This window comes from Leucopleurus acutus (assembly GCF_964270905.1).
Source record: "Leucopleurus acutus genome assembly, chromosome: 11".
Classification (NCBI taxonomy): Eukaryota; Metazoa; Chordata; class Mammalia; order Artiodactyla; family Delphinidae; genus Leucopleurus; species Leucopleurus acutus.
Window position 1 is genome coordinate 55063562 of NC_139152.1, and position 23025 is coordinate 55086586.

The window sequence follows — 23025 nt, forward strand, 5'->3', positions numbered from 1 at the left end:
TTAGTTAACATTTTCATTTACAAACAAGATGTTACTTGACTGAGTCACATCAGAAACGGGTAATTCTCTACCAGTTCACATAGTTGATACAACGTTTTGTTTTTGTTTTTGTTTTTTTGGCCACGCAGTACAGCATGTGGGACCTTAGTTGAAGAGTCTTAACCACTAGACTGCCAGGGAAGACCTGATACAGCATTTCTTTGCATAAATCCCCTGGGTCTTGCTTCATCATTTCCCAAGTGCTGTTTTAATCGCTCAGTAGTTAAAGGAGGCAATTCTGTTCAACTGAGATAGGCACACGAGGGAAGGCAAAATCTGGGCCAAGCCGGGAAACAGCACCATGGAAACAGACCTACAGCAAAAGAGGAAGAGGCCCTGGATTCTGCTTGGGTTGAGCACGCTGATGGCAGGACTTCTGTAGAGGGGATTTCTCTGCTTTTCCACTGCCCAACTGTGGAGGGGAGTACAGAAGTTTCAGCAGGGAAGTGAAGATGACACTGTCAGGTCAGAAGGAGCTGTGTGGGCCTCCTCCATGCCCCACAGCAATATGCAGTCTGAGAAATGTATGCCATCTCCCTCTTAATCCGTTCTAGGTGGATAAGAGTGAGCTTTGGATTTCCCTGAATCGAAATCTGTTCACTGTCCATTATTAGCAAATCTCTGAAGCCTCCCTTTCCTGGTCTCTTAACTCAGGATAATAATATAGCTGCTTCACTGGGTTGTGTCAGGACTTAAAGAGATGGTGCAGGCAAAACATTAGCACAGAGCAAGGTTTCTCCCCCTCCTCCTCTCTCTCTCTTGCTCACACCCACTTCTTTCCTCTTCATTCTTACTGGTACTTGCATTACGATTTACTTCTCTTTTGCTGTTCTTTAAAAACATGACTCTCTCTAGCCTGCCAGCTACCTTCTTTTTTGTCCCTTCCAGATCATGAGAAAACTATATTTTCTTTCTCCACAAAGCAATCTTCTTTTTACTGACCACTTAAACTCCCTTTTAATCTCTTCTCTGTATCTGTTATTATCTGCCCACCAGTCGTTCATTATTTCTTGGCTAATTTTTAGTATTTATGCCAGCTGGAGATGCTGATCAAGGACCATTCACCTGCACATGTGCTCAATGCAAGTGTTTGCTTACTGGACTTTAGGTTTTCTGTATTTCAAAACCTTCATTAGAGAACGTTGCTGTGTGAACCATGGGCCTGTCCATTATTACGTAGTGAGAGATAACTAGCGAGCACAATGTATTGTCTGTAATGATATTTAAAGTGGCTTTTCTTCAAACCAAGATATTTTGGAATATAAAAGTGATAAAAATTGTCCAGGACTATTTAACAACTACCCAAATTATCCAGTCACCAAAAATGATTTCTCTTGCTTTTGCCAAGGTAACTGAAGACAAAACTGGGTTTCTGCCTTAGATGATCCACTGATTGTTTATACTATCTTAATGAGCTAGAGCATTGTCAAGTCAGACTTTAACCTGAATGTGTGTAGATATGCGTAAATGTATGATTTAATGGAAAGCAATTCCCCAGGAACCTAGGGTGGTCTAGATTCCACCATGGGAAGGCCATATTGGTGGAGAGAACCCACTTCTATTGCTATAGATTCCTCCTCTTTTCCATTTGCTTGAGGCAGAAGGGCTGACTTGCTACAATAGGATAAAGAAGAAATAATTTACTTGTCTTTGGACATTTTGTGAATTTGGCAAAGTTAAGTCTTTAATTCTGGTCTTTAATAAAGACCAGACTCAAATCATTCTTGGGGAAGCCACAATAAAAATTTGTCCCCAAAGTCCCGATGTATCAACACTTTCCAGTTATGTGGCATGTGCTTTTAGGAGTATCTATCCCTTCATCTCTGAAGTGGAGGAAATTTTATAATAGTTTGGGAAAAAAATGTGTTAGCAGTTGACAAACTTGGGTTCTAACACTAGTGCCTCCTCTACCCTTACCTGTGGCTCTGGGCACGCCACTTTGCTCTTTTCATCGCACTGTTCTCATCTATCACATAAGCTTGCCTTGAGTTATTGGTTACTGTGGATAACCAGAGAGCTGGATGACCATATAAACATGAGGCTTCCCCAAAAAGTTCATTTAGTGCATGAAATATTATTGATGGTAATAATGAGATTGAGGTCATCATGGAGGTGATCTGGTCAAATCTCTACCCAGTGCTGAAAGCAGCACCCACACAGACGCTAGAGCCAGAGTACTTACCTGGTAAGTACTTGTCATGTCTTAGCTGTGTGACCTTGGGCAAGTTAATTAACCTCTCTGTTACTGAACCAGATTTGTTTTACCTGATGCACAGCAAGCCAAAACACTGAGTCACAGAGGTCAGCAGCCAAGCAAGGAGAAAGTTCCAACTCCCGCCTCGCAGGCCAGGGGCTCGGGGTATTTATGGGATGAGGAGTGAAGTTGCAGGTCGGTCCTAAGGCGTGGGGAACGTAGGGGCAGATGATTAGAAAAAGGGGCGGTAATTGTGGTTCTGCTCAGGCACAACTAAGTTCCAGGCCTCTACAGGTTCAAACACGGAGGTGCTTAGCACCACCTGAGGGTGGAGTTTTTGGCCCTCTGAGGTCAAAAGGTCACCCAGCAAACACTCGCGCATGCGCTGTTGGAGGGTCTGTGGGCCTACCTGGTCCTAACCAGCTGAGCTCCAGCTAGACACAGCTGACTCCAAGTTCCCTAAAACAATTCAGGCAAACGTCTTATTGTTTAGGCTGCTGCTGCTTGGAGGACATGCAAGTCTTAAAAACAGCCTTGATTAGTGAAGGCAGGTGAAATGGATTTGACTAATAATTACCCACAGTTTCATTTCTATGCTTAAGTTTCTTCATTTCTAAAATGGGACTAATAACAGTATCTACCATGCAAGATGGTTGTTAGAATTACATTAGTTCACAGGGTTAAAGTTCTTAGAATACTGCCTCGACCTACTGCTTATATGTAAGTATTAGCTATTATTTTGAGGGTTCTCAGGTAGCTGAGGTGTTACCACTATTCTCTGGGAGGGTGCCTCAGCCTTGGACCCCAGGTCTAACCCAGGTCTAGGAAACCCTCAGAACCAGAGTTAGTCTAGCATCTTTGGGTTTCCGTGATTATAGCAGGGCTATAATGAACATTATATAATGAACCAGACTCCTCTGAACTCTCCCTGTCTCAGACCTATTGATATATCCAAAGGGGACCAAAAGTTGTTTCTCAGGACTTGGTTTATGGAGACCTGGAGTTACAGGGTCCAAAGATGCAGGAACAGCCCATACCTCCAAGGTGTATGGGACCTTAATGTCCAGGGCTACTTAGTGAACTGGGGCATGGATCATTCCATATCTTGTTGGTGCACCTGAGTGTCCCTCGCCTTCATCTCTTTATAATATCTCTTTAAAAGCAAGATAATAAAGCGAAAGGGGTGGGAGGGGGAGGGTTGTCTTCAGAATTTTGCATTTTATTTTAATGACATGTGCTCCTTAGTTGGAATTTCAGCAATCTGTACCCAACATCAGACAGAAGCCAGTGTACCAATCCTCTCCATAGATGAGACAACGGTTAATAAAGCTGGCCTCCAGAGCACACTATTTATTCCTTATTTATTATACCTTATTTTCTCCTTGAGTGATTGATAAATCCTGTCTACAGACCACTAAGAAAGGACGTGATGGGGGAATCTTTTGGAATTCCAGGCCTTCCTGACCTGTTATTTCTTAACTATGTCTCACTTTTAGCAGGTCATTTTAATGAGCTTTATTGCAAAATCCTTAGATAAGCAGCTTTAAGAATTGTGTATGCTTTTGAAACCCAGAGGTAGCAAGGCAAACATCTGTCCCTTCCATTACTTCTGGCTTCTCGTCATTTCAAAGACCCCTCTCTTGGGCTCTAGATAGGGCATCAAAATAAACAGTATCTGCCCCTGCCTCTCCGTGGCACCCCCCTCAGCTACTTCTGGAAACCACCTCCAAACTGGTTGTTTCAGTTTCTATTTCTTCCCCACTCCAGTCTCTCTAACATTCTGCAGCCAAATTGATCTACATTCCTTGCTTAGCACTTTTCTCAGGTCACTCACTGCTCGGAGAGCTCCAGTGGTCCGGTGTTTCCATCCACACCAAGTGGAAACTCTCCTGTCTGGCTTCCACTGCAATCCGCGACCCGGGTGGGTGCACCTACTCTGCCACCCGTCATCTTGTTTTCTGTCCTCCTCGGTTCCAGTCTCTACTCTTCGGGCTGCTGCTTCTGAAGTACTGATTCCCGCTTCTCTGCCTTCCCTCGAATCGTTCCCTTGGCCTGGGAGTGCTTTTTCTTCTGCCTAAGAGAAGCCCGCCCATTTTCTGGGGCCCAGATCAAATTCTATCTTCTCTAGGAATCCCATTCTGACTCTTCCAACAAACACAGATTCTCCTAGCCCTCTAGAGTTATATGGTATCTAGATCCCATAACCTACACTATATAGGACTTATATATATATATATATATATATATATATATATATATATATATATATATGTTATCCTCTGTATTGGTTAGGATCCAGCAAAAAAAACATGGCAGAATCAGAGTTTAATAGACTACGTACAAGAGTATGGGTGGGGTGAAGAGAAATCAGCAAGGGAAAATGAAGGGCCATGGAGCTTGCAACTGCAGGAAACCCTTACCACCTGGAGGCTTGAAGGCGCAAGGGGACTGAATGGTGTCCAGAACTCCAAGCTGTAGCTGTAGGAAAGGACTGATAAGAGCTGAGGTCAAGGGACCTGGCTGGTCTGTGGCAGGCTGGCATGGGGAAAGCCAGGGAGATCAAGAGCTTGATCTCATTGTCCTGGAGTCCTGGGTCTCTTACCGGAAACTTCCATTAGCTAAATCCACTTGGAAGCCCGTGGGCCTGGGAGCCCATTGATGCCATCTATAAAGTCCCGTGTAGCCCAGAGCAGGGTGGGGAAGGGTGGATCTGAGGGGCAAAAGGAAAACATGCAACACATGCTCTTTACTGTGGGTTTGAAAGGTTTCCTGGAGTGTGAGTTTTCTCCCAAACGAGACTCACAGAATAGAGACCATGGCTTGTATTTGGTCAGCTTTGCCTTCCACAGTGCTTAGCTCAATGCGAATTAGGAAAGGTGTAAAAATGCATATACATTGAGATTGTAAAAAAAATAAAGGGTGTGCAGGGTTGGTTGTAACCTTCCACTCTTGGTTTGGTACGTTTTGAAGCATCTAAGCCTTGGTTTCCCAACTCACTCAGAGTAAAATTCAAATTCCTTAACGTGGTCTTAGCTGTCCCTCTGACCTTATCCCTGTGACTTCCCAGCTCTTGCCCACGTCACTGCTGCAGCCACCTGCCCTCTTGCTGTGCCCCAAATGTTTCCACTTCAGAGCCTTTGCATCTGCTGGGCCCTTTGCCTGGAGATTTCCGCGTGCTTTTTACTTCTTTCGAGTCTGCTAAAATGTTACCTTATCAGAGAGGCCTTCACTGATGACCCTAAGTAACATAGTACCATCTCCCATCTCTCCCTATCCTCTTACATCATGTCATTTTCCATATAGTACTTACTTATCACCCTCTGACCTGTGATATATGTATTGTTCATCACTTGTCATTCTCCTTGCGCTAGAAGACAAGATCCATGGAGCAAGGGCTTTATTTGCTTTGTTCCAAATACCAAGATCAATGCCTGACATGTAGTAAGAGCTTGATAATTGATTATATACGTACATGTATAGTTTTCCCCCACTATTTGAAAGTACAGCATTCCTTTGAAACCTTTCATAAGCTGGAATGGTGTCAAGTAAAGAAGCAATTACTTTAGGACTCATCTTGCTAACAAATGCACAGAATAAATGGAAATAACTCACAGACACTCACAGACAAGTTCAAAGCTAAGGTGGCTTGATGCGGAGATGCAGTTCCAGGGGAAAGGGCTTGGTGGCGCCACTCTCACTGCTCGTGCGTGCGTGCGTGCGTGCGTGCGTGTGTGTGTGTGTGTGTGTGTGTGTGTGTGTGTGTGTGTGTGTTGCCTCTATATGGGACTCACTGCAAAACAAAGGCTGAATGCTATTTTTGCTTTTCGCCTTTTTTGTAAAAATGAAAATCCTCTTCGGATTTCTTTCGGTTAAGGAAAACAGGTCCTCTTGTAGGTCTTTTGTAGAAGTGGAGTCCCTTTTCACTGTTTATAAGCATTTTCATTGTTTATAAGTTTGAATGTGGATGTTTGCTCTTAGCCCATCCTTGGCTAAAATAATGTTCCATTTCGTATGTTTTTTATTGAGTCTGTGCTTAGGTAAGCCAGAAGCAATGGCCAGTGCAGCTCTCATGATGCTCATAGAACAGACCTCTCCTTCCCACTGGCCCCTTCCTAGCTTCTAGATGGCATTACTTTTGGTTAGAGTGTCACCAAAGATCCCAAGACCTGGAACCACAGGTCCTGTCCCCTGCTGTTATCTGGTTTGCAAAATCGCACATTGTTTCTCTTACAGCAAACTTCCTAATAGAGTTGCTCTTAGAGTTGCTGTACTATTTTTACTCATTCACTCCCCGGCAGGTTCAGGGTCCAGTATGATGGCCGGTGCCCTGGAATCAGCTCGCTCCTGGCTGGTTGCTCACAGTGCAGCCTGGTGGGCCTGTCTCCCGGGGGCTGACTGTGTGAGTTGAGCCAGTGGTGTGGGAGGCCTTGGCCTGGGAGCCTGCTGCTGGGGGCCCTACCTAGTGATGGCCCTCCTTATCCCTTTGAAGCTCCCGGACACACCAGGCACTGCTCTGCTGGCGTTTGTCCTGGTGGTATCAGAGGCACAGGTCCCACTGGGCTCTTCAACACAGTACTCCCCACATCCAGGATATAGCCTTCTCTTTTCTCTGCTTACTACTTTTCTGTCCTTAGCATGCAGCTGGAAAAAGCAGATGAACTACCCCCAAGAAATGCTGGACAGTATCCCCAGCCTTTCCAGGTACCTAGCTCACCTAGGGGACAAATGCATCTCCTCCCTACCCACCGCCCCCAGGATTAAGGAAACTGGCTCTGTAAGTACCCTGACCAGAACACCACCAACCTACTCTGACACTTCTGATCACCAGCTCTCTAGTGGTGATCTGACAGACATTTCTTCCTGATTTCCATACCAGCAGTGGCCACAGAGGCAAAGACAAATACCAGTGGCCATTTGGGTATGGCATCCATGCCCCCTACATCTGAGGAGTTACATTCCTAGACTTCAGGCCATATGGTCTTGATGTTCTTCTCTAGGTGGTTCTGGACCTTGGTGATGGATACATGGAAGATACCATCAGTAAATGGGATCCTTCTAAGGGGTATTAGGCCCAACTTAAAAGTCTGTTACCCAAAATGAGGCAGTTCCTTAGTAATTTACCTTAGCTGTTTCAAAAGACTTTGTACTTTGTTTTCACATTTCCACAGCTGGTGAAGTTTCAGATAATTCTTATCCCAAATATCATCCGTATCCCTAACCTTATAAAGATAGCAGTACCAACCCTCCCCCTGCCACTTCGAGCTTCCTCTATTCTGAATTGCTTACACTTCTCCCAGAGTACACTAGGCTTTCTTCTCCTTGGTGCCTCTGCCCATCCTATCCTTCTGCCTAGAACGTCCTAGCCTGGCTTGTCTGACTGGCAAACTCCCAAGTCTCTTTAACATCACAGCTCTTTTGAGGCCAGTCACCACTTAAGTAGAGCTCATCACTCCCTCCTGTGTGCCACCACTGTGCCTCCTACATGCCTTGATTTCTGCCCCATCACATCATTAAGGGTCTTGCCTCTCCTACTGGATTGTGATTCTTAATAACCATGACCAGAGCCAGGGATTATTTATTTAAATGTGCAGCCCCAGTACGAATAGTGTCAAAAATATGTTAGGTGCTTACAGTTTATCGCTTCATTGAATAAAAGAATGAGGTCCTAACAGATTACCCAGCTGAAGCCTCACCCACGACATCTGATGATTCATCCTATCCCCTAGGCCCAGCACACACTGAATTCTTTGTAAATGTTCCTGGGATAAAGAGATTAAATGAGTGAGTATGTTTTGAAACCAGCAATTTTCTTGTTCATTTCCAATTTTCTCTGTGATCAGTACTTTTCTCAGTGAAGAATCGACTTCCTTCCACAAGACTCCATTCTGAATTCCCCAAAGTTTCTTTCTTTCTCATCCTGCTACATCCTGCCTACTTGTCATTTGAAGCTGGATTTTATAAATATTCAGAATAGATGGAGTTTTTACAATGGGCAAGAACCAAAGACCAGACTCTTACTAACTGAATGGAGCCCCCTGAGGAGGTTACTGTTAACAGCAACACAACTCTGATCTGGTTATGAGTCATGACGATTAAACATGATAGTATTAGTGAAAGGGTTTTATACAGAGATTAATGTAGTATAATTGATAATGATGCATTAGAATAATAGAGTTTGAGGGTAATAGCTACTAGAATTTACCCAGTTTATTCTCCTTGAAAGTTCAGGGAGTGCATTTGTACATTTTTCTATTTGACATTAATACAGGTTGAGGCCATCAATATTTAATAAAATGAGAAAAATCCGAGCAATTGTAAATACTAATTTAGAGGTCAGCAAGAATATAATTTTGAAAGGTGTAGCATTTATAATTAAAATAGCTAAAGATATTAGACTAAATGCAAATTTTCCTCAAGGTAAGAAACCAAAAGATAAAAAATTGAAATTGTACTTATCGTGTCATAAAACAACATATTAGGAAAAGTTCCCTAAACAAGCAGTTTTTCTTTGATTAAAGTTAATGATTCATTGTGTCCCTTTGTTTACAAAAAAAGTCAGTGTTCCTTTTCCTCATGTTTAATGTGGAAATTAATATTTCTAATTTGGATTTCACAAACTGTGACTTCCAGTAGTTAGCATTTTTCTTATTCATGAAAAAGCAGGAGAGTATTTAGCTTCTGTTGAAGTAATGTAAGAATAATTTGAGCGAAAGCTGGGTCCCGTTATATTAAAATTGAATTTTTGGCTTCACATTTTTCATCTAAACAACAGTTGTATGGAACACTCATTAAGAAAAGGAAGACAGCATGAAAATAATTGTTTGAAAGGGAAGGAAGGAAAAGAGGTGTGATGTTTCTTAAAAGCCAAGGTAACACAGAGCAGAGTGAGATTAAACTGAGTCAGAAAATGAGTTCTAGCTTCAACTCTGCTGCTAAGTAATCCCTTTTCTTTTAGTTAATTCTGAACACTGAATATGTTTCCCCACGTGAATTTGAATGTGATCGTCTCTGATGACAAGCAAGGGGGAATATCTCTTGCTGGGATCAGGTCAGGTCATCACTCTTCTTTGTAAAGGTTTATTATTGGATTGATTGTTTCACTGTGTTTCTACTTTATTGGGAGAAGGATTTTTTAGAGGGACATATTACTCTGCACAGTTCTACTCTTTGCCACCTGTTCCCTCTGCCAACACCCTCAGTCCTTGATGCCCCTGTAGGAGCCCTGGAGACGCTTGAGAGGGCCACACTGTAACTCTGAAACACTCATTTTGGGGCATTTGTATTTAGCTGAAGGTGATCTTGCTGGGAGGTTGCTATGACAATTTGCAAACAGTAGAGGCGACGGTCCCCATTCTGATTTGAGTCTGCACTAGCTCAGGCCTGCACACTTGGTCCAGCCAGGGGCGGCAGATACACAGGACAGATCATAACGGACCCAGGTTCGCAGGAGAACTTCAGAAACCAGGCACGTCTGGAGAAGAAAGTGCAAGGCAAACTTTCGGTTCTGTCATCCGGAATTGCCGGGCTTCCCCCCGCCCCACTCCCGTTGAAGTCACAAAACCTGTGACCTTTGGACAAAGGCATGTGCCACAGACGACAGGACGCGGGTGTGAGATGGGCAGTAGTTCTTCAGTCTGCAAGGGAAAGAGAGGCAGTATATGGCAAATTCAAAGGACAGGGAAATTCTCCGTGTCTTGGATGGGAAGGGGAAAGAGACTTGTGTCTGGGGAGGAGAGGAATTAAAGGTGTCGCTCGGGAAGGTGTACCTCTCCCAGTGGCCGCGCAGGGGAAAGGCTCGGAGTTGTAAGGAAATGGGAGGCGTCTGTGATGTTTATTTTTGCCTAGCAACCCACAGCCAACTGCTTCCCCGGCAACCATCCACACGCGCCTCTCTGCATCCCCTTGTCCTAGAGACTGGAGAGCGGTCACTTAGTGTCAGTAAATCAGGGAGGGGCTGTGTGTGGTGGAGGTGGAGGTGGGAGGGCAGCCCCCTCCTTGGCCCACACTCGGGGTCCCCAAGCTAAGGCGCGGCCCTCCAACGGGCTGGACTTTCCTTACCGAGGTGACCCCCGGCACAACTAAGTTATTTACCTGATCAATTTGGGAGAGTAGGTGCTTAAGCCACTGGGACCCGGAAGGCGGTGGGGGGGCAGTATTGTCTGTGAGCAGCCATCAGGTTCGGAAAGCTGAAAATGCATATATGGTTGGGGGTGCGCTCGGAAGGGGAGGGGGGTCTCTGCAGCGATTTCGGTGGGAGGGAAGCAATGGTAGGTTGCGCTGCAGGGAAGGGGTGGGGTGCTGCAGGGGCGGGCGAGGCCGGCGAGGGGAGAAGGCCGTTAGCAGGGGGAACCGTGCAGAAGGCCGGAGGGGGAGGCCAAGGGCGAGCGGAGGCTGCAGAGTTTTCGGGGGAGTGGAGGGGTGGCTATGCCGACGACTGGGGTGCGTGCTGGGGAGGAGGAGTGGGTGGGAGGGACTCTGGTGGGCGGCTGGGTCGGGGAGGGTGTGCGCGGGAGTCTGTGGCCGGGCCTGGGGTGGGGTGGGGAGTCCGGGGGCGGGGCCTGCCCGGCGGCAGAGGGAGCGGGGGCGGGGCTGCCCTTCCCGGCCGCGCGGTGCGCGGGCGCCTGGCGAGTGTGCGCGGGGGCGCGCGTGCGCGGGCCCGGGAGGAGGCTCCCGAACCAGTCGGCCGAGGCGGCGCAGCCAGCTCCCCCGCGCCCTATGTGAGGGAATCGGGGAGGCCCGCGGCGCGCCGGGGAGGGCGAGGCATGTGCACGGGCCGGAGGGTGCTGCGGCCGCCCGAGGAAGAGGAGGACGGCGGCGGCGGCGAGGAGAGCGGGGGGCTCGCGGCGGCGGGCCCGGGCCGAGGGGATGCAGCGGACTGTGTGTGTCTGGCTGTAGCTGACGGGAGGCGGCGAGGAGGCGCCGGAGATCCGCGAGAGGGGCGACCAGGAGGCGCGGCGGTGGCGGCCGCGAGAAGTAGCAGCAGGACGGGCGGCGGCGGCGGCGGCGGCGGAGACGGAGACGGAGACGGCGACGGCAGCCCTGAGATGCATTTTCCTCTCCAGCGGCCATGTTAACCAGGAAACCTTCGGCCGCCGCTCCCGCCGCCTACCCGACCGGTAAGGAGGCCCGGGCCCCGCGCCGCCCCGGGCGCGCAGCCCCGCGGCCCCCGGGCCAGCCCTCGTGGCGCGGGCTCCCGCTACCAGCGGGACCTCGAACAAAGTCTGCGCCGCGGCAGGGCGGCGCGGGGTCCCCCGGGCGGACGGCGCGCCCTCGCCTCGGCTCCGCTCATTGTTACACGCGAGCTCCGAGGCTCCTCCGAGCCGGCCGGGGGCCGTCCCGGGCCTCCGCCGCCCGGGACTTGGCGAGGCGGCGGCGCCCGGGTCGGCATTCCAGCCCAACTCCAGGCCTGCGGCCTCCCGCAACGTGAGCCGCCGGTCCGCGCCCGGCCCGGCTCCACCAACGGGTCGCGAACTCGCTTGCGCGCCAGGGGCCCGACTTAACTTTGCAGCCGCCTGAGCCCCGCCCCGCGGGAGCGCCGGGTGTCTGCGTCCCCGGCCTCCTGCCGCTCCGGGACGCCCGCGTTCACGGTCCCCGGCTCTGCCCCGGGGAGAGCGGGCTCGGCAGCCTGGAGGGGTGGGGCGGGGCCACCGGGTCCGGGTGACTTTCTCCCCCTTGACCCTCTTTTGTCTCCTCCCGCGCGTGGCTGCCAGGCCGAGGAGGGGACAGCGCCGTTCGCCAGCTTCAGGCTTCCCCGGGGCTCGGTGCGGGGGCTCCCCGGAGCGGAGTGGGGACCGGCCCGCCCTCCCCCATCGCCCTGCCGCCGCTCCGGGCCAGCAACGCTGCCGCCGCAGCCCACACGGTAAGACCCAGGCCGCGGGCGGCGGGGGGAGAGGAGCGGGAGGGGTCCGGGGCACAGGCACCCGGACTTGGGGGATAATGCGGCCGGGAGAGGGTAGAGAGGTCGAAGTGCGAGTGTCTCCACGCCAGTGGCCTCTCCGGGACGCCGCCCTCTGGAACTTGAGCGAGCCCAAAGCTGCAGCCACAAAGGAGGATTCGTGGCGTGGGCCCCTCACTTCCCCTCCGGAGCCCGCCCACCCCTGCGCTCCTCTTCCTCGGAACTTCCTCCTGGTCGCTTTCCTTCTCTCTTCGCTCCCCACCACCCCCCCCTTTTTATTCCGTCCTTGCTTCCTCGAGCTCCTTTTCCCTGACCCGATAAACATCCCTGCCCCTCCACCACCATGTTGGGTAGTGGGTATTTATAGAAACAGATATGTGTTAGGGGACAGCCAGGCCGTCCTGCCCGGAAGATCGATGCCCCAAAGAGCATCCCGGGCCTGGCTCTACCCAGCAGGGAGCACCGACAATTGTCCTCCGCGTGTGGAAGCATGTTTTACGAGTGCTACAGGTTTGAGCACAGCAGAAATTGTAATTAACATTAACAAAAATAAGAGCCGCAGCAGCAGTCAAAACAACGCGCCACCCCTGTAGGATTCTGCAGTTGGATATTATTGAAAAAAAAAGGGCCAGCTTTGCCTCGGAAGGAGGTGGGAAGGGATGGGCACCTGACAGGTGCCGTGGTCCCTCAGAGGGCCAAGAGGGAACTGGGAGCTCGGCGCGGGACTGGTGGCTGCAGAGATCAGCAAGCTGGTCTTGATTTCAGTACGTACGTTTTCTCGCCTCCCAGAGATAGCCCTTGGATGGTGGCTGACAGCCTAGGGGAGATGTGCCCTGGAGGAGTTGATGGCTTCCAATGTCTTGTTTACGATCCGATCTTCCAGAGGAACTGCCTAAGATGGTTCTGTATGAGGGGTGCTTGCTAAGGATATGGCTTTGGTTGCCAAGTGAAAGTTAAGTTCTTGCAGAAAAGGCCATTTCTAGCCTTCAGAGGAGCAGCTCTGAGGGTCATGTGTTATGGGGAAACTTGTTTATGGGGAGAATTTATAAGCGGATGGCTAGAGTGGAATATTTTCTCTTAGACCTGGACATCTGTGCACAGTTCCCCAGGAACATGTTTTCTTCTTATATTTTCTTTCTCTCTCTCCTCCTCTTTCTGTCTCTCGTGACACATCTAGACCCAGGGGCTAAGAATTCACTGCACAGAAGTTAACCAATCTGTTGGGCGGTGGTTAATGGAAGAGCATCAGTAGGCTGTTGATTCTGTGTGTTACAGTTGAATGTTCTTGTCACAGTGATGTTTTAGTTGAGAAATTGCCATTGGGTTTAGGTGTTTCAGTTTGGTTTGGAATCATCTGACAATTTGGAAAATATAACATCCAGTTTTTTTCCATGTGTGAATGTAATCACGTGAATTGGTATGACCTGGAAAAGAAATACTACTTGGTTTGCATCCGGCTTCCAGTTATATAAGGGTGGGCTTTGCTTGATCAGAGCCTCTTTGCAACTGAAATATGTAATGAGATGACAGAAAATGATACTAGAGGAATAGCCTGTGGTGGAGCAGAAATGAGAAGATGTGTGGGTGCTTCTCGGGACTCCTAATGATGGTGCTTGTATTTTGCTGTGGTATCTACCAGATTTACCTGTGTTTAACTTACCTAAACTTCAGTAAACTGTTGATCACTAGAAGCTTGGTTTTGAAAGTGTGAATTTGGGTTTTGGTTGTTCTTTAGTTTTGATTTTATTTGCACAGCATTGCAGACTTCCTCAAACAGGCAAGTAAAAGGACCACAGAGTTTATCTGGTTCTACTCCTTCATTTTACAGATGAGGAAAGCGTCAGACAAGTGAACTGGTTTGGTCAAGACTCCTGAGCCAACTCCTATCAAGGCTGGAGCTAAAGCCCAGGCCCTCCTGAGTCCAGCTTTAACACACTGCTTGACTGCTAATTCTAGGAAATTGTATTAGTTTTGTTATAAATGCAAGAACCTTAGCAGATCCATGTGTCCATATGTCTTTCAGGTTTCTGTAAGCTTTTAGTTTTTAATTTCACAGCAGTTACAACTAGGAAGAGCTATTTTTGAATGGGTGGGGGGAAGGGCATTACGGAGAGGAAAATAATCTCGTTGTGTTTGCCCATATTTTCTCTTGTAAATGATGCAGTAGGTAGATAAACATATGACTATAGGGATTATAAACTTCGGAATTTATCTAGTGCATTGCCTTTTTGAACCCTATCTCCATGGATATATTATACTTAGTCATTTTATCTCTGTCCTAAAAGTGTACCCAATAACTATTTTGATTCCTATTAGTTTTTTTTTCTTTTTAATGTTGTATGGGAGATATTAATGTGCTTATTTTTTAAATTGTGAAATATTAGTATTGTATCACTTTCATAACTGTTTAACATTTAAAGCACTCTCCAATTACCGGTTTTACCTTTATAAGATAATAGGAGTCAAAGAAGAATGAATATTCCCATTTAAAAAACAGTAATGTTTGATAGAAGAAAAAGACATTTGATTCAGGGCCACACAGACCGTCAGTGTGTTTGAGGAGGAGCTAGAATTCCGATCTTTTTGGACTCAGTTCTATTCCCATAACACTATACAGCATTTCTAAGATGACTTCAGCAAAGTTTTAAAACTCCCAGAAATGTTAGCACAGTGAAGTATGTGCTGTTTTCCCTTTTATTTCTGGAAGAGATTAAAACTACTAAATTGACTAGACTATTGTTCTTACATAATTTTTAATGCTAAAATGTGTCATGGTCAAAGAGGGCTTTTGGAGGTCTCTCTGCTTCAACCCATACGTTGTAGGTATCTAACAATTACATTCATTCAGTATTTTTAAATTTGAGAGGCACTGTGCTGGGTAGGCATTGGCAAATAGGTAAAAGTGAGTGAGAGGTTTTAAACATTCTTAAGTTTATGGTGTTGTCCTGGCATATGTCTTGTGGAAATGTTTTGGCATTTCTAGGGCTTTTTTCCTCCCTTTTTATAGATCAGTCAATTGCGCTTCCGACCTGGGTTGTGATTGTAGAGTCCCACAGTGTTTAAGACTCAAAATCCTCCTTTACTAGAGCCTCTAAAATGAATCTCCCTAACATCTGGAAAGTTTTTAAGATTCCACATGTCACTTTTAGGTGTTTAGTTGATCTCTTCTGCTGCAAGTACTCTTTAATGGGCTGTCATTTGCTTCCAAGTCTCTGCCGATGCAATGCAAGCCTAACATCTTGTGACTTGGGTCACTGGAGACAAGTCCCAATTCCCTGGGTGTTAACTTCATGTTTTCTTATGAAGGTACAAAGGTAGTTCTTAAGAATAACTCAGAGACGTGAGAGTCAGTTCTTCCACTCAACAGAAATTGACTGAGTACTTCCTGTATGTTGGGTTTATGTCAATAAGGACTTAAAAAGATAAGAGGTGACCCCACCCTGGAATTGTTCATAGCCAGGTGGGTACATCAGGTGTGAAAACAGGTATGTAAAACGAAATAGGTGTTTTAATATATCAGTGCTCTATGAGCACCCTGGAAGGGAAAGGGACCATTTCACAGAAGAGGTGAGAGTTGAACTGCGCATTGAAGGGTGAGTATGAGTTTACCCTGTAGTCCTGGTTAGGAAGGAGAGTCCAAGCAGCATTTGGAAAGGGCAATAACTTTAGCTCTCCTTTACTCAGTACTGTACTAAGCACTCTATATCTTTTACCTTATTTAATCCTCCTAATGGCCCTAATGAGGTCGCTTTGTTACCTTCTTTTTACAGATAAGGACACTGAGGTTTAGAGAGATTAAGTAAATTGACCAAGGTGACACAGTTAGTAAGTGGTGGAGCTGGGATTCATTTCCCATGCATCTAACTGAAAATCCCTGGACACCTAACCATTGTGAAACATAACCTCCCCAAAAACAGAGTGTAAAAGAGCGTGGTGTCTCCATGGGTCTTGGGGAATCCAGCTAATTCTCGGAGAGAATATGACAGTGGTGGGTGACACTGGAAGGACTCGGGTCATATAGGCTCTGCATTTGAGAACCTCATGTTCTTGCCTGTGAGGTCTCATATTATCTGTGGAAATGGGGTGCCTGTGTGGGCCTTAAGCAAAAGCAAGGGCAGTGTCAGAGTGACACTTTTCAGTGGTAATTCCAGAAGCACCGTGGAGAGAAGAGACTTGAGGAATTCTAGACTTAGAAGCAAGGGGACATGTTAAGAGGCTGCTTCGGTTGTCGCAGTGAGAGACAGCAGGGGTGTGAGGTGAGGCAGGGTGGATGGAGGGGAGTGGGGTAGATAGGAATGACGGGGCTCCGCGGTGACTTGGGAAGGTGTGGGAGACGTGGAGACAGAGTGATTATTCGGGGGTGAAGCCTTTTGTTGACCAGAAATTGAGGGTTGTGGGAGGAGGAAATGGTTTTGGTAGAAAAAGCGTGAGTTGAGTTTGAGTGGCTTGTGGGAAAGGTAGCTGATCTGGAGTTGGATACAGGGGGTCTTGAGCTCGGGAGACATAGATCGGGCTCCTTTTAGCTAGAAGTGTACATGCGGCGGATGTCAGCCCCTGGGGGGTTGCTGGAGCCCTGGCTGTGGTCATAGTCGACCAGGGAGAGTTATGGGAGTGAGAAGCCTCCAGCCACGTGAGGCTTGAACCCTGGGGAACTCTGGAAGCCTTCTTCGTTGCTGTTGTGGAGGAGACCAAGAGAAGGTAGTTGGAAAGACAGGAGGTGATCCAGTTAATTGGCAAACTCTCTTTAGTTCTAGTCACTCAGCTTTTTTTTGATGATATTTTGAATTATGCAGAACATTAAAATTGCTCTTGCAAAAATAAGTTGGTTTCTGAATCTCAGAACGTTTTACTTTGTCCGCTTTTTAGGAGTTCCTAAAGCCCCAACGTTAATTTTGTCCCCAGTGAAGCCTCATGCTTTTTGTAGCATGTATGCTGGTAATGTCGGTTTTTCTTCTGAAATCTCTCCAAGCTGCCCTGAAGAGAATGGTTCTCTAGGAGACATATATTTCTAATTTCAGGTCCTTTTATGCCCGGGTGCTTGAAAGACCGTAGTGGAGAGGAGGAGAGGTTCAGAGACTGAGGCTTGGGAACAAAAAATCCATGGACAAGCCTGTACTATTTTGTACATACCCAGGGCTTCCTAATGCCTTTTTATGAACTGCTTTGCTTTGGGCATAGAACGAGGATAAAATAACCTGTCCAGCTACCTGACAGAAGATAAGTTCACTTCGCGTGGAATATCACCTGTGAGTTTAATAAAAGGGTTCAACTAGAACTCTTCCAGAAATCTGAGAAATAAAATCTCTCAATGAAGTCATACTTCAGAAAGGCCCAAGTACTGTACTATATCCTACTTTGTTTTAGAAGATTGCAGAGAGAGAGTGCAGGCCTCAGCTAGTCCCTGTGCCTGCTGTGTGTCAGTTAAGGAAAATTTGAAGGTCTTGGTCTCCTAGTAAGAAGGACTTGGAATTTCATTTTATAATCTAGGTAGTCCCAAACCACTTCCTGAATTATATTACATACACAGAGCAGTTCTACGCATTTAGTGATACGTAAAGCCCGAGAGGTAGGATTTCGGAGGAGTTGATGGGAAAAGTACTGATAGTAGAGGACTTCAGCTAGTTGATTGTAAGCTCCTGAAGGGCAGGGACTCTGCCACATGTGTGGTTAGACCTCAGCTGACACTGGCTGAAGGAATGAGGTGGACTGTGAGAGGCAAGCTGATCTTTCAGCTTTCATGTAAAAATCATCTAGTGGGATGCTTCTAAGACTTGTGAGTGATTGTCTGAGGCTGGCAAGAATTCCTCACTGGGAGGGGATCCTGGCTGCAAGTCCTCTTGTACCCCTCACCTCTTGGCCATAACAGTGCTTGAAAGAAATCCCAAGTAGATTCTCAGTAGGAAGGCTGGGGCCCCTTGGCTTATGCCGTCAGTTTTGTTCAGACAGGAATGTTTGTGGATGGCATGTGTGCCTGAAATAGAAATTGCTACTTTGTATTCCTTGTCAGAAAGCTGAGTATCCCAGCAGCCTGGAGAAACACATGTCTTGAGAGAGCCAAGCCATTGACCAAAGGAAGGCCCAAAAGAGGGTGGCGGTTGGCTTGTGGGGCTGAATGGCCTTAAATGGTCATCACAGCCAGTGAAGCCCAGAAACTTAAAAATAGGTTTGGGGTTTACAAGATGCTACAGAGTGCATGTGTACATGGGAATCTTTCCAGCCTAAAAGTACAGTTTTCTTTGCTTCTGGATCATGTACTTTCCTAGGTGTAATTAGTTCGATTTTCAGGTAGTGGAGAAGACCGAGAATGAAGACAGTAGTGTTCTCAGAATAGAGCTAAACACTGGAGAAGGAGTAGTAAACAAGACCGGCCTGGTCCCTGCCCTCACGATAATAGAGAAGCTACTAAGTGAAGTGTGAAAAATGTTATGGTCTGGGGGCGGGAGAGCCAGTAGAGTGCCGACGTGTTCATGCTTTTTCTGTGTCCTCTTTCATCTTGATATCAAGTATGGGCTGCATTGCACCTCTGTGATATCCCAGGCCCTGTGCTGAATCTTAGAGAATGACAAGCAAGAAGCATGGTCTCTGCCTCCACTGAGGACTTACTCTAAGAACCCTGAAAACACGTACAGCAAACTCTTTGTTACGTGTAGCAGCTGTTGGGGGTCTTTTTCTTCCGGATCCCAACTTTGATCGCCTTCCCCAGCCCCCCAACCTCTTCTGCCTTTACTTCTGTCTGAGGCTGTCCATGTCACGTCCACTCTCCCTGCCGGGGTGTTCGTGAGGTCCCTCCTGCGTGCACAACTCTTTCCATTTAAGAAACCTGATACTGGCTGTAAATTCAAACCAAATTGGATTTTGTAAAGGTGAGGGTGGGCGCCGATTTATAAAATATCCCTTTTGAACAGCCAGACCTCTTCCATTCTCTTGATGTTCCCTTTCTGAATTACAGATTGGCGGCAGTAAGCACACAATGAATGACCACCTACACGTCGGCAGCCACAGCCATGGACAGATCCAGGTTCAGCAGCTGTTTGAGGATAACAGTAACAAGCGGACAGTGCTCACAACACAACCAAATGGGCTTACAACGGTGGGCAAAACGGGGTTGCCGGTGGTGCCGGAGCGGCAGCTGGAGAGCATCCACAGGCGGCAGGGGAGCTCCACCTCTCTGAAGTCTCTGGAAGGCGTGGGGAAGGTGAAAGCCATCCCCATGACACCCGAGCAAGCGATGAAGCAATACATGCAAAAACTAAGCAGCTTCGAACACCATGAGATTTTCAGCTACCCTGAAATATACTTCTTGGGTCCAAACGCAAAGAAGCGCCAGGGCGTGACAGGCGGGCCGAACAACGGTGGCTACGACGATGACCAGGGATCCTACGTGCAGGTGCCTCACGATCACGTGGCTTACAGGTACGAGGTCCTCAAGGTCATTGGGAAGGGGAGCTTTGGGCAGGTGGTCAAGGCCTATGACCACAAAGTCCACCAGCACGTGGCCCTGAAGATGGTGAGGAACGAGAAGCGTTTCCACCGGCAGGCGGCCGAGGAGATCCGCATCCTGGAGCACCTGCGGAAGCAGGACAAGGACAACACCATGAACGTCATCCACATGCTGGAGAACTTCACCTTCCGCAACCACATCTGCATGACGTTCGAGCTGCTCAGCATGAACCTCTACGAGCTCATCAAGAAGAACAAGTTCCAGGGCTTCAGCCTGCCTTTGGTTCGCAAGTTCGCCCACTCCATCCTGCAGTGCCTGGATGCTTTGCACAAAAACAGGATAATTCACTGTGACTTGAAGCCCGAGAACATTTTACTGAAGCAGCAGGGTAGAAGCGGGATTAAAGTGATTGATTTTGGCTCCAGTTGTTACGAGCATCAGCGGGTCTACACGTACATCCAGTCCCGTTTTTACCGGGCCCCGGAAGTGATCCTCGGCGCCAGGTACGGCATGCCCATCGACATGTGGAGCCTGGGCTGCATCCTCGCGGAGCTCCTGACTGGTTACCCCCTGTTGCCTGGGGAGGATGAAGGGGACCAGCTGGCCTGTATGATTGAACTGCTGGGCATGCCCTCCCAGAAACTGCTGGATGCGTCCAAGCGAGCCAAAAATTTTGTGAGCTCCAAGGGTTATCCCCGTTACTGCACTGTCACGACTCTCTCAGACGGCTCCGTGGTTCTCAACGGAGGCCGTTCCCGGAGAGGGAAACTGAGGGGCCCACCGGAGAGCAGAGAGTGGGGGAATGCACTGAAGGGGTGTGACGATCCCCTTTTCCTTGACTTCTTAAAACAGTGTTTAGAATGGGATCCTGCGGTTCGCATGACCCCTGGCCAGGCTTTGCGGCATCCCTGGCTGAGGAGGCGGCTGCCAAAGCCTCCGACGGGGGAGAAGACGTCAGTGAAAAGGATCACCGAGAGCACTGGTGCTATCACATCCATTTCCAAGTTACCTCCACCTTCCAGCTCAGCCTCCAAACTGAGGACTAATTTGGCACAGATGACAGATGCCAATGGGAATATTCAGCAGAGGACAGTGTTGCCAAAACTTGTTAGCTGAGCTCAGTCCCCCGATGCTGGTAATTCTGAAAGATACGACATTGCTGAGCCTTACTGGGTTGAAAAGGAGTAGCTCAGACCTGTTTTTATTTGCTCAATAACTCGACTCATTTGTATCTTTTTGGCACTTATTTTAATGTAAGGAGGTTGTTTGTTTTGTTTTTATAAAATACATGGGGACAATGCTTTAAGTTTTTATACTTTCTGAAACTTTTTGTGTTCTACAAGTACGATGAGCCTTACTGTATTTAGTGTGGCAGAGTAATAAACATCAGTGGCAGGCCATTGATTACGTCATGACTGCCGCGCATCTACAGATTGGTGTCAAAGACGTTCACTATGTGTTCACGGTTCATAGTATATTCTCCCCAAGGTGATTGCCTCCGAAGGCCCCCCCCCCTCCACGCTTCAGGTTCATGCACAGGTGCAGCCTGTCCTGCTTCCGTTTTCCATAAGTTACCCAGGTGGTAGTGATGGTGGGAGGAGAATGGTCAGGATGAAAAAGATATTCTAAGAAAAACTGCACCTTAGAGATATTTCCCTAAAATAGTGCTCAGAGACAAAATAAAATCTCCACAGTTGAAATGCCCAGTTAGCATTCTGACATTCTAACGGCCGGCCAAGCAGACCTGGTGGATGAATGGAAACGTGTGTTCCTCCAGATTCTCCAATGTGATCAGCGAGCTGTTTTGCAAAGAAGCCTTGTTTAACAAAATTGGTTTTGCACCTAAATTTAGAAATGTATTACATGAACTGTTCCTCCCCTCTCTTTGCTCTTCTCCCTGCTGTTCTTCTTTCACCACACATCTGTTGCTTGCATTTAATTTCTTTTTCTTCCTTCAAATATATATCCCAGACTCCTGATACAGAAGAGAGACATTTTAGCTGTGATTATGACCATCTTTTCATATTCCACTTTAAAAAAGAACAGCCTAGCTACTTAAGGTGGGGATTTCCATAGTTTCAAAGACGGTTTAGCAGATTAGACTGAGTTCACACTTTTCACGTGCCACAGTAAGGTTTTCTTAGCCTGGGAGAGCATCAACTCTTTAAAAAGAGAGAGAGTTGAAAATCCTCTTCGTGAACAGACGTCATTGTGCTTGTTCAGCAAGGCCAATTTTAACAACAGATTCGAAGGAGGAGAAGTTCAGCCTCAAGTGAAATGGTTTGATTTGCTCTATGCATCATTAGAAGAACCACAGACATTACATTCCTCTGTTTTATTTTACTTTCGTTTGGATTGCACTGATTGTTTTTGTGGGAATGACACTTTACCTGGAAAAGTAACTGAGAGTTAGGTAAAAGAATATTTTCTCCTCTGAATAATAATTATTTTCACAGTGAAAATTTCAGTATTTTATCACTAATGTATGAGCAGTGGTATATATCAATTTCAAGGCACGTGGAAAAAATTTTTTAGTATGTGCAATTTAATATAGAAAGATTTCTGCCTGTTTGGACAATAGGTTTTGGGTAGTATAAATTAGGATAAATACTCTTTTATATGCACAGATATTATTGTATTGATTGCCTGTAAATTGATTTACAAGTACTTAAAGCATGGTCCCCAGCGAGGCCAAGAAAGTTTCCGGTTAAGTTCTTTTAATATTAATCCTACAGTTTCTCTTTTAAGAAAAAAAAGGTAGTTTTGAACAAAACACTTCACGTACCTTGAGGCTTTGTCAGTTGATGGTGGAGAAAAATGCTCAGGAACTATTACAGATATTTGCCAAAAAAATCAGTAATAAGATTAGCTTATTAATAAGATAGTGGTGTTGATATTTGCTTTACTATTTAAGGGTGTCACTGATAAATTAATTTATACTTCTGTTTTTAGAAATTATAGCTTCTTTCCCCTAGTCAAATTCTTTAGCCTGTTGTACACATTTCTGTGTAATCTGTGGAAGTGCAATAATGTTAGTAAGTTGCATTTTAAATGATGCTCATGTGATGATACCCCCCAATCAGTGGCTTATAGAATTTAAAGATTGTGTATTTATTATTAAAATTCTGGCTTAAAGGCATAAGAAGTGGCTTTGTAAAACCACAAGCCTCCTAAGATGGTTAGCATCTTTAAGTCATTAAAATAAACAAAACATTAAGGCTGTTTTCCCCTTCCAGGGTTCCTCTTCCATCGTATCCACTCTTGAGAGATTTTCACTTTTAGTTTTAAATATATGAACCTGAGCCTGCCATTAATATGAATATCCCTATAAAATGATTATCCATGTGAAAATTTATAAATGGACTAATACTGCTTGTCTTCTCCCTCACCACACAAAACTGGTCCTTAAGATGCCAACAGTGCATTTGTGACTATCTCTATTCACAAATGTAACCG

At 46.8% G+C, this 23025-nt stretch overlaps 1 protein-coding gene across 1 annotated transcript; it reads left to right on the forward strand.

Annotated features, from left to right (window-relative positions):
• Positions 1-11276: 11276 nt before the first annotated feature.
• DYRK2 (dual specificity tyrosine phosphorylation regulated kinase 2) lies at positions 11277-21529 on the forward strand. The gene is made up of 3 exons (XM_082849247.1): positions 11277-11349; positions 11944-12092; positions 19078-21529. The coding sequence occupies exons 1-3, from the start codon at positions 11301-11303 to the stop codon at positions 20683-20685; spliced, it is 1806 nt and encodes a 601-aa protein (XP_082705373.1). The 5' UTR covers positions 11277-11300; the 3' UTR covers positions 20686-21529.
• Positions 21530-23025: the final 1496 nt, after the last annotated feature.

Excerpts from the sequence above, each read along its gene's own strand:
- DYRK2 (XM_082849247.1), top strand. The coding sequence starts at position 11,301 with ATGTTAACCAGGAAACCTTCGGCCGCCGCTCCCGCCGCCTACCCGACC. Across the intron at positions 11,350-11,943 it reads TCCCGCCGCCTACCCGACCG|GCCGAGGAGGGGACAGCGCC; the intron begins GTAAGGAGGCCC and ends CGTGGCTGCCAG. Across the intron at positions 12,093-19,077 it reads CTGCCGCCGCAGCCCACACG|ATTGGCGGCAGTAAGCACAC; the intron begins GTAAGACCCAGG and ends TCTGAATTACAG.